This window comes from Plodia interpunctella, chromosome 12 (genome assembly GCF_027563975.2).
Source record: "Plodia interpunctella isolate USDA-ARS_2022_Savannah chromosome 12, ilPloInte3.2, whole genome shotgun sequence".
NCBI classification, from domain to species: Eukaryota; Metazoa; Arthropoda; class Insecta; order Lepidoptera; family Pyralidae; genus Plodia; species Plodia interpunctella.
In genome coordinates this window covers 2120049-2134211 of record NC_071305.1, presented here as the reverse complement: position 1 = coordinate 2134211, position 14163 = coordinate 2120049, and the positions used below count along the sequence as shown (strand labels likewise).

Here is a 14163-nt window from a genome sequence, read left to right as displayed (position 1 = left end):
TCCTTACTCTTTCATGGTACAAACTCGAAGACAGTACAACAGAGAATGCAGTGAATTTAAGCTTTTATATAGATGTATTGATTGATTTGGAAGTGGTAATTTAGAGACCTGTCATTATAAATGTGAGCGAGCTCATGTTTAATCAAATTGTGGCGCAGAATGCAATTTGATATGTTGCAGAAATGAAATTATTCTAAATTGGTAATATTAGTGAATATGATATGGTTCATTGATTATTTAAGTTACTGGTGCGGTGGAATTTGTAAAATTAAATACATAGTAAATACAGTAAATCACTAATACATAGGTAATAATTCGTTGAATATTTGTACCTAGCTCGAGATACTCTATATATATCATTTTAGCTTGTACAACTACAAAAAAAAAATGCAAATGATAATGTTATTTCGGCGAAAAGCGAACAAAGAAAAACAAAATATCCGAGATCGCTAGTAAATAATAAATAGGTAGGTAAATACGTTTCAAATTAATTGTAGAATTTGTTGATCTATTGAGATGAACCGTTTGTTGTATTCGTGGGAACAAGCGAGTTTCAAGATTTATCACTGCATGATTATCAACTATAAATGACCCCTTAATTTTAATTAACATATAGTGTGTTAGGTAGTTTTTTTTTAATACATTTACAAAAAAAAAATAGATTAATGATGATGGTGAAACAGATAGGTAACACAATTACAAGGCAATATATTTGGTATATTTAGCAAACCTGCTGACTCGGCCACTATCAAGCACCTAATGCTCAGCACACATATTTGAATAACTCAAATATTTGTGATCAGCAAACCGCGAAGTGATTGTTTGCTCTAGTGTTTCAGATTTGCTCCATTTTCGAAGGGATAACGAGTTAAGATAAGTTTGTATGTCCCATTATATAATAATACTATTTTTTTTTACTTACATCCTACTAATATTACAAATGCGAAAGTTTGTGTATAACCTGGAATAACACATAGGATACTTTTAATCCCGAAACTCCCACGGGAGCAAAGCCCCGGGGCCAGCTGGTAATGTATACAGCTAGTAATGTACTTTATTGTGTACTTACATTGTTATATATATTATATATTGATGACCTCGGTGGCGCAGTGGTAAGGTTCTAGCCACTGAACCGAGAGGTCCCGGGTTCGATCCCCGGTCGGGTCATGATGGAAAATGATCTTTTTCTGATTGGCCCGGGTCTTGGATGTTTATCTATATATGCATTTGTTATAAAATATAGTATCGTTGAGTTAGTATCCCATAACACAAGTCTCGAACTTACTTTGGGGCTAGCTCAATCTGTGTGATTTGTCCTAATATATTTATTTATTTATTTATTTATATTACTGATAAAAAATTATACATAAATTTATATTTATAAAATGGTAAGCCCTTCTGGCATAATAGGGACCAACACTGTTTGAATGAGTTTCTTTCGGCATTTCTTCTCAGCAGTGGTCGTTCCGAAATGCTAGTAGTTTGTAGCTTTGGTAAACATCATTTAATTTAGAATATGACGTGAAAAAGTGCCTGTGAATGCCTTATTTCTGAATAAATGATTTGATTTTGATTTTGATATAATTATTAATTATTAATTAATAATTATTAATCATCGTTAGGTACATTTCGTCTCATTGTGATGGTATAATTACACAATTATATTTTTTAGCATAGTGGCAAAACGAGTATATATAAACGAAGAAAAGTATGGTAATCTTATAAAACATTGCTACACATGGATACAATAATAATAATATTATAATCTCATGTAAACAATATAAAATGTATGTTCGGCTGTACTTCTTTCACATCAAAACAGAGTATTGGATTGTAGTGATTTTTTGAGTGGAGATAGTTAATGAGCTGAGTGTGACATGGGTTTATCAGGAGCGGAAAATGCGAAGTTTAGTGTTTTTATTAAACTTTTTAAAATTCACAGGCATCAAAGTCATATATTTAAAAAAACTTGTCAGAAATAATTAACAGACGGCGCTGATTTACCATTTTGTACCTTCACTATCACTATATAGTATAAAACAAGTCGCTTCCCGCTGTCTGTCTGTGTGTACACAGAAGCGCTTGTCTAAAATCTAAGCATACGTATGCTTAGATCTTACTACACAACGGATTTTGATGCGGTTTTTTTAATAGAGTGATTCAAGCGGAAAGTTTTTGAATATAGTTTATTAAAATTTATATGGAACGGGACGCCGTTCCAAAGTTGCATATCTATTTCAAAGGTTTAATTAAAATTTTACTACGGGAAATAATGGTCCCAAAACTGACATTTAAGTTGTTTAATCCGTTGCTAAAAACCCAGCTGAATTACATGAATGAATCGACATTTCGGATGCATTCCACTAAATCGGATTACACTATCCTTTGTTATTTTGTATACGAGTTAAATGCAATTAGATAAGATGGCTTCCGACAGCAGTTTTAACATTTAAACGGATTTTAATTAAACACTTTTTATTTCAAGCGTAAGCTCGCTTTTGTTTGCTATTCAACTCTTATCTATCGATTTGTTTCTGAATATCGAATTCTAAACCTCATATAATGTGAGATAAATATATACTATAAAAATACTAAGTATTACGTAATTAATTACTTAAGTAAGTATATATTTACTTTTTATATTACCAAGCAAGCAACATGCGGCCTATCTGATAGAAAGTGGTCACCATAGCCTATCAACGCTTGCAACTAGGGGTGTCAAACGTGCGTTGCCTATTTTGTGACCTAGGATCTTTTGCCACAATACCTTGTAATTACAATTAATTATGCTAATCTGAAAATTTAAAAATAAATAGGCCTATATCTCCAAATTTCAAAAATTGTGTACATATTATCTCCTGATTGGAGACGTGTGTTTTTGTTTGTTTGTTTTTTGGGATGCGATCTTACTGGCAACCCTACATGGTGTTAGGTTACCAATGGCATAAAAGCATGAAAAAGTACGATCGCAAATAACATACACGTTTAAAAAATACATTTTCTATATTTTCCGTATAACTTAAAAGCATTTATTTTAATAGAAGTTGCGCGATATTTCACTGCAGTGTAATTTGACCGGCTAGTGTTTTACAAAATTACTGTTTACTAAGTTTCTGTGCCGTACTGTAATAATATATGAAATTAGGTACCTGTGCGGAATTATAAATGTTTTGTATTTTTGGGTTCCGCGTGGGTAATAAATAAATGATACGAACTACCTCTACACTGTGCTTGAGAATTGCTTTTGCTTGTATATTTTGACGTTAGATTACAAAAATTACTTTTTACAAGCATTTATTTCACTAGCCCCGTTAGTAATGTGGGTTAATTCTTACAAGTTAAATTTGACCCACTTCCCAGCTTCTGATAGAAATGAAATTTGGAATACACTTTTAATTTGGATAACAATGCCTTGTCTTATACCATAGTAATGCATGACCTGATGTGGTGCACCCGGAATTGGCTCCCGACGTGGGAACCCTTCAACTATCAATAGTACGGCTTGATGTCGCCTTGAATATGTGTGACAATAATGGTCTGATAACTAAGGATGAGTGGAAATCCCCACGGACCCTGGGCTCCGACGCTCAACGGCGACAGAAGAGACTGGGAAAACTTTAAAAATAGAATAGAGAAAGAATAAGATCTGCGTAACTTCATCTTGAATGTGGTTAAACTAGCACTGAACTGGCGCTGCGTGAAACAACACAAAATTGACTTTCAGAGTTCACAGGTAACAGATGTGTAGAGATGTGTGTAATATTTTTTATTAATATACTAGCTGCGGCCCGGGGCTTCACTCCCGTGGGAATTTCGGGATAAGAAGTACCCCATGTGTTATTCCAGGTTATACCTATATTGTACCCGTGTGCCAAAATCACAACAATCGGTCCAGTAAATTGTACGTGAATTAACATACATACATACACACATCCTGACAAACATTCGCATTTATAATATTAGTAGGATACACGCATTTTTTATTTTTTTGTTCGCATGTATTCATCAATTGATAGTAATATTAGCTCACTATATTTAAGTAGGCTTTTAACTTTTTATTATCGCTATTCTATATTTTGCTATACATTATAATAAAACAGTATGTAGGCTATGTATGTATGTATGTATGTATGTAAATAGAAGATAAGACTAACATGAGCCAAAAATTTTTTAAAATAATTTTTGTCTGTCTGTTTATCGTCTGTTGGGCATCACACAAAAACTACTGGATGGATTTTGCCGCGATTTTCACTGTTATATTCGACGATGGTCTTACTTAAAATCTGGCATAGGTTTTACCGTTACGTTACTGAGAACCCGAGATATAGATAATAATAAGAAAACGAAATTAACGCGGGCGAAGCCGCGGGTAAAAGCTAATATAGCTATATTATTGACCTTTGCTATGATGGTAACTACATCTCCTTGTTTCGTTATCTGCAGTTTCGTTTATCCATTTTGTTTTTATTCGGGCAGAAATCCGTAGCTCGCCACCCCAAAGTATTGTGGCGAGCCAATTAGTAAGTTTTTCGCAGTAGACACTCCGAAACTGTCGAGGTCATTAACCTCTGATGCAAAAGGTTATTATACAAGGATACTGGTATCAAATGCAAAACCAACTAAAGACTACTTGGGTACATCAAAATAAGCAATTTATATTCTACGACTTTTCGTGATTCGTAGTTATTTTTTTCATATACAAAAAAAAAATAAAATCTAATTTGCGATTCTACATATGTAATAGCCAAGCAACATGAGACAGTACAGTAGCGTTAATTTATTACGTTTTAGATAAAGGTCGTACAAAAGATAACAAACAAAAAAAACAAACAACAACAACAAAACATAACAAACAACAACAACAAAACATAACAACAAAAGACAGAACAAAAGATGTTAGTATCTATGTACCTTATGCGCCTTTGGAAGGCGCCTTTGCATTAGATACCAGTAACCCTGTATAAATAAATAATTATTATAAAAATATGAACCAATATGAGTAAATAATTTTATTCAACATCATGCGCATGCACATTTATGTTTTACAGAAAGAATCATATGATTATTTCTTTCAGCTATGGATGTGATCATGCGTTCAGAGACTGTATTTTCATTGGCACTATCTAAAATTAAAGGTATAAATATTTTTTTTTCCAAAACCAACGATTTCCATTTGGAATCGAGTCTTCTCCATTACATTGTTAGAATAAACTTTACAATAAAACATTATATGGCGCTGTGTGTACTTTAAATGCGCTGTGGATATTTTATGAAGAAAAAATGAGGGCATTAAGCAGGCGAAGCTGCGGTTAAACAGCTAGTATAAAGTAACAGACACAAGTAACAATCAAAACAAACGACTCTCGCCTCTAATCTCAGATATATAAAATACGCGCGTAATATATTATTTATTAGGTAATGATACTGAGCTTTGTGAATACTCGAGTGGTGTTTCGTGTTATTGAATATTTATGTCCTGATTCTGGTTTCAGAGTTCTAGTTGACAAATCGTTAGTACTGACCATCCCGAATCAACTGAGTTGGGGGTTCATCAAAGGGTGGATTAGAAACATTATACCAATATCGGTACGGTCTTAAATTATTCTGTTAATGTAACTACGTTAATTGTTATGGGAGTTGAAACCGCAGGTCGTTTTGCGAGAATTTAGTTGAGATTTCGTACTAAATTAAAAGTTGTTCCTTTGAAATTCTACTCGCGAAATTTTGTCGTAAAACTGTGTGTGAAAATTTAATATTTGTATCTCGAAAAAAAAAAAGATTTTGTTGATTGACAGAATAAAATTTAGACTGGTTAATTGTTTTTCACAACGTACGAGTATATCGCAATTGTTTATTTAAAAAAGTTTTAAAGATCTAAGCACATATGATTGTTCGATCGTTATGAAATTTGGTAAACGAGTAGATCCCGGAATAATATATAGTAAACTTTTAATCCCGAATTTTGCGCTAGTAAAACATAAAATCTTTATGATTCATGGCTGAAGACAACCATTATAAGGTCGAAGGTCTAGTAGTTGAGATCACCAAAACCACAATCCTCAAAATAAATAGTTTATTAGTGGAAAGTTACAAGTTTCAAGTTAGTTTGTTGTCCGCAATAGTTGCTAGCAATCTGATGTTAGTTGAATGGCACGTGTTTACAAAAATAAACACATCATTCATAGCGATAAATTATCGCTACTAAAACTGGGTCGACTACGATACAGCAAAATTGTACGATGTAACTCGTACAACCATTACTCAATTTATCTAAATTAAGTAGTTACTTAGATAGTTTTACCCAGTTATCTTTTTGAATCCTGTGGAGATTTACGGACTCTGTTTCCTTTATAAATCATGCTAAAAATTTTTCAAACCAAACCGAAAGTTTCAAAGATTTATACCTTTCATTCATACCTTTTTATTATTATTATTTATTTTATTTTATATATTCAGCATATTTGCAAGTCATATTCGTTCAGTAATGCGGAAATAAACTTAAAATTGTTCGCCGTTGACGTGTCGTGAACGACATCATTATAACGTGATCACACCCTATACATATAATAAAACTTTAAGTAGGCTATGTAGATAGAATAGATATAGGAGAGTTAAAGAAAAATAATTATGGGGGGGTTTTTATGAGACTTATAGGGGCTAAAACATTTTTTTTTTAATTTTTGTCTATCTCTTTATTCGCGCATCACGTAAAAACTATTGGATGGAAATTGATTCGGTTTTCACAGCTGTACAGAGGATAGTCTGACTTAATATCTGGTAGAGGTTTCATCGCGATACGTTGCTTAGAACCCGACAATAGTAAGTTATTAGTGAATGCACAAAATAACGGCGGTTGAAGCGAGCAAAATAGTTCAATATTTATTTTTATTTCCAGACTCAAAGCAATGGAATATCTCAATAAATATCCTGAAGAATATGCACGACCTTTAGTGTCGTTGTTTGCTTATTTGGGGAGACTTAACGTGAAGTTCTTCAACCACGATATGCCATGGTTTTATAGGAACTGGAGGTTCTTCTACATAGTTCCTATATTGGTGTTCCACTTTATCACGATGAGTGTTTATATTGTTGAAGTCTTCGTCGAAGGGGTAGATGTGTTCACCGACGTTTTCATGATCCCCATTTATCTAGTTCACATTCACTGTACGTGAGCTAGTTATTATCAAATCTTATTTATTATTTTATGAGCTAGTGATTTTTTTCTTTTTTTATTGTTATTTTACGGTAAAACATGTAGATTTCATTTATTTTAACAACAATATTATATGTACTCATATTTTATGCAAATATTTTTTTGTTTCTGTAACACAACAGTTTAGGTAAGTAGTAGGTATATACAGTAGCATGGAATTCATATTAGTCGTTATCATTCATTTATTACATAAGATTTTTTTTATTTAGATCACAATTAGATTATATCAAAAATATACAGTTTGTCTATTAAAGTTTCCTTATTAGATCCCTCAAGGGCTTGTAGTGAAGTCAGTCATGAGGATTCTGAAAGTTTGTAGGTTTTTGGAGTTCTATATTCTGAAGTTTTAAGATTTAATGCCATTTTTGTTGCAGCCTTCTCAAAAATGACAATTCTGAACATCAATAAGGAGAGGTTTGAAAAAGTAATTGATGAATTAGGACAAACTTGGAGGACTGATAATCTCAATGATGTACAAAAAGATATAAAGAGATCAAGTGAAAAAGAACTATGGATGGTACAATTGGGTAATATCAAAACTGTCTGTATGAGAAGGCGGTAGATATATTTAGGCGACAATGTTACCCTAATAATAATGCATTTGATAAAGAAGAAAGATCTGTAAAGAATATTCTTGGATATTTACTTTGCTACTAGTAGGAACTTAATAATGTTTTAATGCCAGCTTAAAAACCGAGTGAAGTTGTAGAAAAAATAAGGAAACCCAATCTGGGCTTCGACGGAATACCTTGAAAAATTATCGAAAGGGTGTGGGAGAGAGACTCCTACTAGATTTATGTTTGTCATTATATGAAATTTCAAACAATTAAAAGTCAGTATGGCAGCTCACACATAAAACTTTGCAACAGTTCACACGTGTAATAATATGTTTATTAATTATTCTTGTTTTTTTATTATTTTAAAATCAAAATCAAAATCTAATCATTTATTCAGAAATTAGGCCTTCACAGGCACTTTTTCACGTCATATTCTAAATTAAATGATGTTTACCAAAGCTACAAACTACTAGCATTTCGGAACGACCACTGAGAAAGAATGAGAAGAAATGCCGAAAGAAACTCATTCAAACAGTGTTGGCCCCTATTATGCCAGAAGGGCTTACCATTTTTTAAATATAAATTTATGCTTTATTTTGTGTCTCTTTGTTATGCCTACATACCTCGCGTTATTTATAAAAATAATATATGCCATTGACAGAAAGAGACAAAACATACTTTAGCTTAAAGTATGTTTTAACTATTTTATGAATAAGAGCGATAGTGTCTGCACTATACTTAATTATTTCGCTTCAGCAATCCGAATGAGTGATCATTGATTATAGACCAAGATCCTTGTTATATAATTATTCTGCGACACTTCTACCAGCCCATAGAAAATCAATTACCTTGTAAATTCTATATTGCCTTGCATTGATCTAGCTTTTGCACACAACTTCATATTTAAGTAACATTTCATATTGGACATTTCAGGAAATCCCTTCTTAGTGCTTCCTTACACTGTCCTAAGAACCTACATACCAAATTTCATCTTTCTACACCCAGTAGTTTCCGCTGTGCGTTGTCTGTCAGTCAGTAAGCAACGGAAGAGTTTTATATATACAGATTTTTTATAATATTATATTTTTGTACAGTATTTATGAAATTACCTATATGCGTGGCTTCTCAGTACGTGTTGTTACCGATCTTGGATACCCTATTCTGCAACGTCATCCTGAGGGAGGATGATGAAGTGCGACTCCCGTTGCGTTGCTCCTACCCGTTTGATCCCAGCAGCAGTTGGGTATTGTATGGAATCACTTATTGCTTTCAGACTTACTGTAGTAAGTATCTCAATACATTTATATTTTGGAATATCTTACGGCGTTTCTTCTGAGCTGGTTGTTTGTAGCTTTGAGAGTAATAATCATATTTTTTTAAAGTCAAACGTAAAAAAATGGAAAACACTTCTTATTTAATATCACTTTCTTCAAAAAATTTAATATAATAAAGTTTATTCAGAAACTGATTGATGATGATAAAGATTTTGAAAAAAAAAAGATAAATATTATATTAATCAAGGTGATTTCATAATCGATTTCAAAATGAACATGTTTGAAATAAGTGAACCAACAAAAAAATACGCTTTTTTTATTTCTTATGCTCGTAAAGTTGACATGTTTCATTATGATTGGATGTAAGCCTAAAATTACGTATTAAACTGAAGATCATAAAGTAAAATCTTTGTCTATCTATGAAAAATTAAAAACTATATTTATATTTTCAGTTTTCAACTTAACGTTTTCATATGTAGCCACAGATTTTATATTCCTATGCTTGAGCGCCCAACTTAGCGTGGAATTCATGTTACTTCGCGAGGATTTACTTCATATAAAACCCACTAAAGTAGTGGATAATGACGTCACACACATTGTATACGATAATGGAAAGATACGCGACTTTGTTATCTATCATCAAAAACTCTTAAGGTATGTAAGGAAACCGAACATATTGTTTGACATCTAATTGACAGTTTAAAATTATAATTAGTAAATATTTTTTCGCCCTGAATTCGCCGTGAATTTATCTGCGAAAGCCCAATTAAATTCTTTTGTGGGTCGATTTTTGAAAAAAATTAGCCTATGTTTGAAATATACCTAAGTATAGATACATAAAAAAAAATCAACAATAGACAGACAGATTTTCGCATTTTATAACATTAGATTTTTCAAGGTTTTTTAATACCTATACCTATATAACATCGATTGCCCAATTTGAATACACGATAGGAGATTTTGTAAAAAAACATTTAAATAAAAGACGGAATAGGTACTTACTTCCTTGTATTATTTTTTTAGGTTAGCTGAAGAACTGAACTGTGCTAGCAATAAGATTATGTTTGTGAATTTATTTTTCACGGCAGTAAACGTCAGTTTATTTGGACTTGCAGTTTTGGTAAGTGTTCACGTTCGAGATCTACTAAATTTGCATGTTCTACAAAGCAATTTTTTTCAAAAACACTCGCTTGGCTAAAAATTAGCTAAAACACTACTACTCAATATATTTAAAAAAAAACACAAAATTTAAACTCTATACTAATTTGGGGCTAACAATTACTTCTTTTATTACCTATTTATTGAAAAAAATGATTACGTTTATTCATTTAGTTTTTAAGCCCCTTTTAGACAATAATTTTCTGTTTATTATTTTTAGGTTGCAAATAACGCATCTGACAAAATAACAAATCTAATAGTGATACTAACAATCTTGGTACTCATACTGACGGTGTGTTACTCCAGCGAGAAGTTAAAATCTGCGGTAATTAATATTGATTTCATAAAGTGGGTTGTACCTGTCAATTTTGACGTTATTTTTAACCTGCGCTGAAAATACACAGTACGCCATTTTGTGTAAACGACGACGGGGCTGCGCGCGAGTGTGGAACCTCAGACAGAAACACTTTTTTTTTCTTTATTGATTCACGCAGTGACTATGTCACCCCCGTAAGGTTTGCAGAAACACTTTATATCTCAACATAGGTAACACTTAAGGTTTTTACCTAACCGAATTGTGTCAAGCAGAACTGAATTTACCGATTATTTGAATTCAAACTTATCTAGATTTTGAGAAACCAAAAATATTATTATTATTATGATACGTGCTTTCGGTGTTTCTGTTAACTGTAGACAAACCGCGGCGCTCAGGTGAAAGACAACGTCAAAGTTGACTGGTGCAACCCACCCATAGAAATCATTCTCTATTCATCTAGGTGGGAATATAGTCAATGGAGTAAATTTTTGAACTGATAGTGAACATTATTACTGAAAACGACTTCACAGCTTGATAGTAAATAATAAATTATATGCCATCTGTCATAGAAAACTTCAACTAAAGATAAATATCCGGTTTCTGTTATTAAGAGCTATGCCCATTGCCCAGGCGCGTCATTGCCCTCTGTCATTTGGGCGTCCGACGGTAGACAATGCAAAACAGCGCACAATTTGTATGCAACGTCGACGCACGTCAGTGTCGAAACATACAGAAAACAATAGATACAACGCAGCACGGCAGCAGCCTAATGATACTGTACTGTCGCTCATACTGTACTTACTTATAAGATAATTATGAGTTTTCAAGCATTTTTTTAAACAGATAATATTAATGGGTAATAAACTGTATAAACTTTTTATCTGTCGTCTCGTTTCGCCTTGATCTCATTCAATATAAAGTGCTCAGCGTGCCTGAAGATGTTTTCACTTCGAAAATCTTGCTCCATTTTGGAAATAAATTTCATGAGAACGTCTTCTTTAACGCTCAGCGGTTTCCCGGATTATTCTCTGGAAGCATCCTGCAGGAATCTCTTTGGATCCGGGAATCCTGAGCTATCAAAAGGAATGAATTGCATGACACGAATATATCTTACTTGTTCATGAATTTTAATTTAAAGCGGTATCTGGTTTTTGAGGATTATTATGTACTAGATGTTGCCCGGGGCTTCGCTTCCATGGGAATTTTGAGATAAAATATAGCCTATAGCAAGCTTGGATAATGTGCCTTTCGAATGGCGAAAGATTTTTTTAAAATCGGTTCGGTACTTTCGGAGATTACCCGCCTCAAACATACGAACTCAAACGCTTACCTGTTTATAATAATAGATTTGGAAAATAATAATGAGATGAAAAAACCTGGAATCGAGCGGGAATAAAATCCCTGTCTATTCGGGACAGTACTCTTAACCACAATTAAAAAAAAAAATTCAAAATTAAGTTAAAAATTAAAACTTTTAATTATTTTTTCAGAGCGAGGAAATATTTAATTCAGCTTGCGAGAACCTTTGGTATGAAGGCGATAAAGAATATAAACAAATTATTCTTTTTATTATGAAAAGGTTTAGTATTTTTAACCCTTGATGCAAAAAGAGGGGTGTTATAAGTTTAAAGTGTCTGTCTGTGTATCTGTGTACTGTCTGTTCCATCGTAGCTCCCAAACGGATGAACAGATTTTCGTTTAGTTTTTTTTTTGTGTCATAGATAATTTTATCCCGAGTGTTCTTAGCCATGTTTCATGAAAACCGGTTCAGCCGTTCAAATATTGTAGCGAAATGAATATTGAAAGTCGGGTATTTTTTTTTTTTATTTGTCTAACATATAAACTTGTAATATCAAAACAGCTATATTGCTTATTAGGTTAGATTTAAATTAAATTATAATTTTATTTAAATAGTTTCCATTATCCTGTTTGTAATAATTAATAAAAAAAGGTCCATCAAATCAAATACTTGGGCTCGCATACATAGTTATCTATATATTTTATTTGCTAGCAATATTATCGGATAAACTGATGTATATCTTGTTTTATAGATCTCAGAAACCATGCTACTTGAAGTCTCTTGACGTTCCCATCACTCACGCAACATTTACTACGGTATGTGTTTTTATATTTAATTTATCGCATCGCTCCCTCCCGGCGTTTCATCACGTTCAATGAAAAGTGAACTTTAAAGCATCCTCTATAGTCAACGAACTCGAACTCGAACGAACGAACAACAATTCCAGAAATTAATTATAATAATAAAAAAAAACGACTTCGAAAAAAGAAATAGCTGATTTATTTGAAAATTATTTTACCAACACACACCTCTAGAACTCACTTCTAATATAAATTCAAGTCCTAGTAATGCTGTATCTCTACTTAAAACTAATGTCACTGCATGTAGATCTAAATTTAAATTTTCACACATAGAACCTAGTGACATCATTAAAACTTTTAAATAGCTAAATCTTAAAAATTCTGAAGATCATTGGGGTGTGTCTGTTAGTTTGATTCAAAATATAATCAATGTCATAGTTGTAGACGTAGCTTATATATTTAATCAATGTGTTGGCCAAAGTTAGAACGTCTTTTGTTGGGAACTGTATCCGTTTGCCTAAATGGATTCTTGATTTGCCGGACAAAAAAAATTTTGAAATTATATAAAAGAAGTACTTTGTAAAAAGGCATATTACAAGTCTGACGATTATGTGAACGACAATAATGTTTGGCCCAAGCATGGTGCAGTATCCTCATAACATATGTAATTGATTTATGACATTATTACGTACGTTTTGTACATTTAGCTTTTTATTTATATGTATATATATTTTGTGTGACAATTTTCAATAATTTTATTGGAAATACAACTTTTATTTTATTTATTCATTCAAATTTTGACATTTTTAATAATGATGTAAATTCGTCCTCCTAATTTTTAATATATGTATAAGACCTATATATTTGTTAATTGACGTCCTTGGAGAAAAGGCTGCGGTGAAGTTTGTTGCGCCGCTTCTTCTTCACATGCGCTTTGGAAGTCGGCAATAGACTTAGTTTAAGTAATTGTTTTGACTTCAATAAGTGATGTATATCATCCTAAATTGAATAAAGATTTTTGAATTTGAATTTGAGTCATAGTTTACATTGACAAAAAAATAGCGGAATATAATCGCTGTGAGCGCTCGTCTTGTTACTATAACAGTAACAAGAATAGTTAACAAGTATATTCTAATAGTACATATTAAAAGCTCACTTTTCAATAAACTTTTTTTTGTCAGGAGTGAGCGGTGTGGTACAAGTATGACATTTAATTTTTTGATGTTTTTTTTTTCTTTGATTTTTGATATATTTATCTTTTATAGGTAATGAGAACAACTTGGTCGTATTTTTCGCTTATGAATAAAATGTATGAAAATGAAGAGACGAATTAAAAAAGATGTCTAAACATTGTTAGATATATTCATGTATCCATATGAGAGTGGTTTTGATTTAATTATATATTTTCAAACAGGTTTTATTACGTAGTTTTAAAATAAGTTCTTGTAAACTGAAGATCTCTCTGACGAGTCTACTGGGACAGCTTTTATTTGAAATAAGGAGTATCCTTTTATTCATTCTTATCGTATAATCTATCAGTTTCAT

General features: G+C 32.2%; 1 protein-coding gene across 2 annotated transcripts; it reads left to right on the top strand.

Moving 5' to 3' along the window:
* The first annotated feature begins 5499 nt into the window (after window positions 1-5499).
* On the top strand, window positions 5500-14163 carry LOC128674255 (odorant receptor 4). 2 transcript variants are annotated; one of them, XM_053752729.1, is made up of 10 exons: window positions 5500-5586; window positions 6896-7164; window positions 7588-7740; window positions 8865-9053; window positions 9497-9698; window positions 10068-10164; window positions 10423-10527; window positions 12009-12097; window positions 12570-12633; window positions 13884-14163. In XM_053752729.1, the coding sequence occupies exons 2-10, from the start codon at window positions 6906-6908 to the stop codon at window positions 13950-13952; spliced, it is 1227 nt and encodes a 408-aa protein (XP_053608704.1). In that variant the 5' UTR covers window positions 5500-5586; window positions 6896-6905; the 3' UTR covers window positions 13953-14163. The 2 variants fall into 2 exon arrangements, with proteins under 2 accessions (XP_053608704.1, XP_053608705.1); XM_053752730.1 differs by lacking the exon at window positions 5500-5586 and adding an exon at window positions 6746-6819.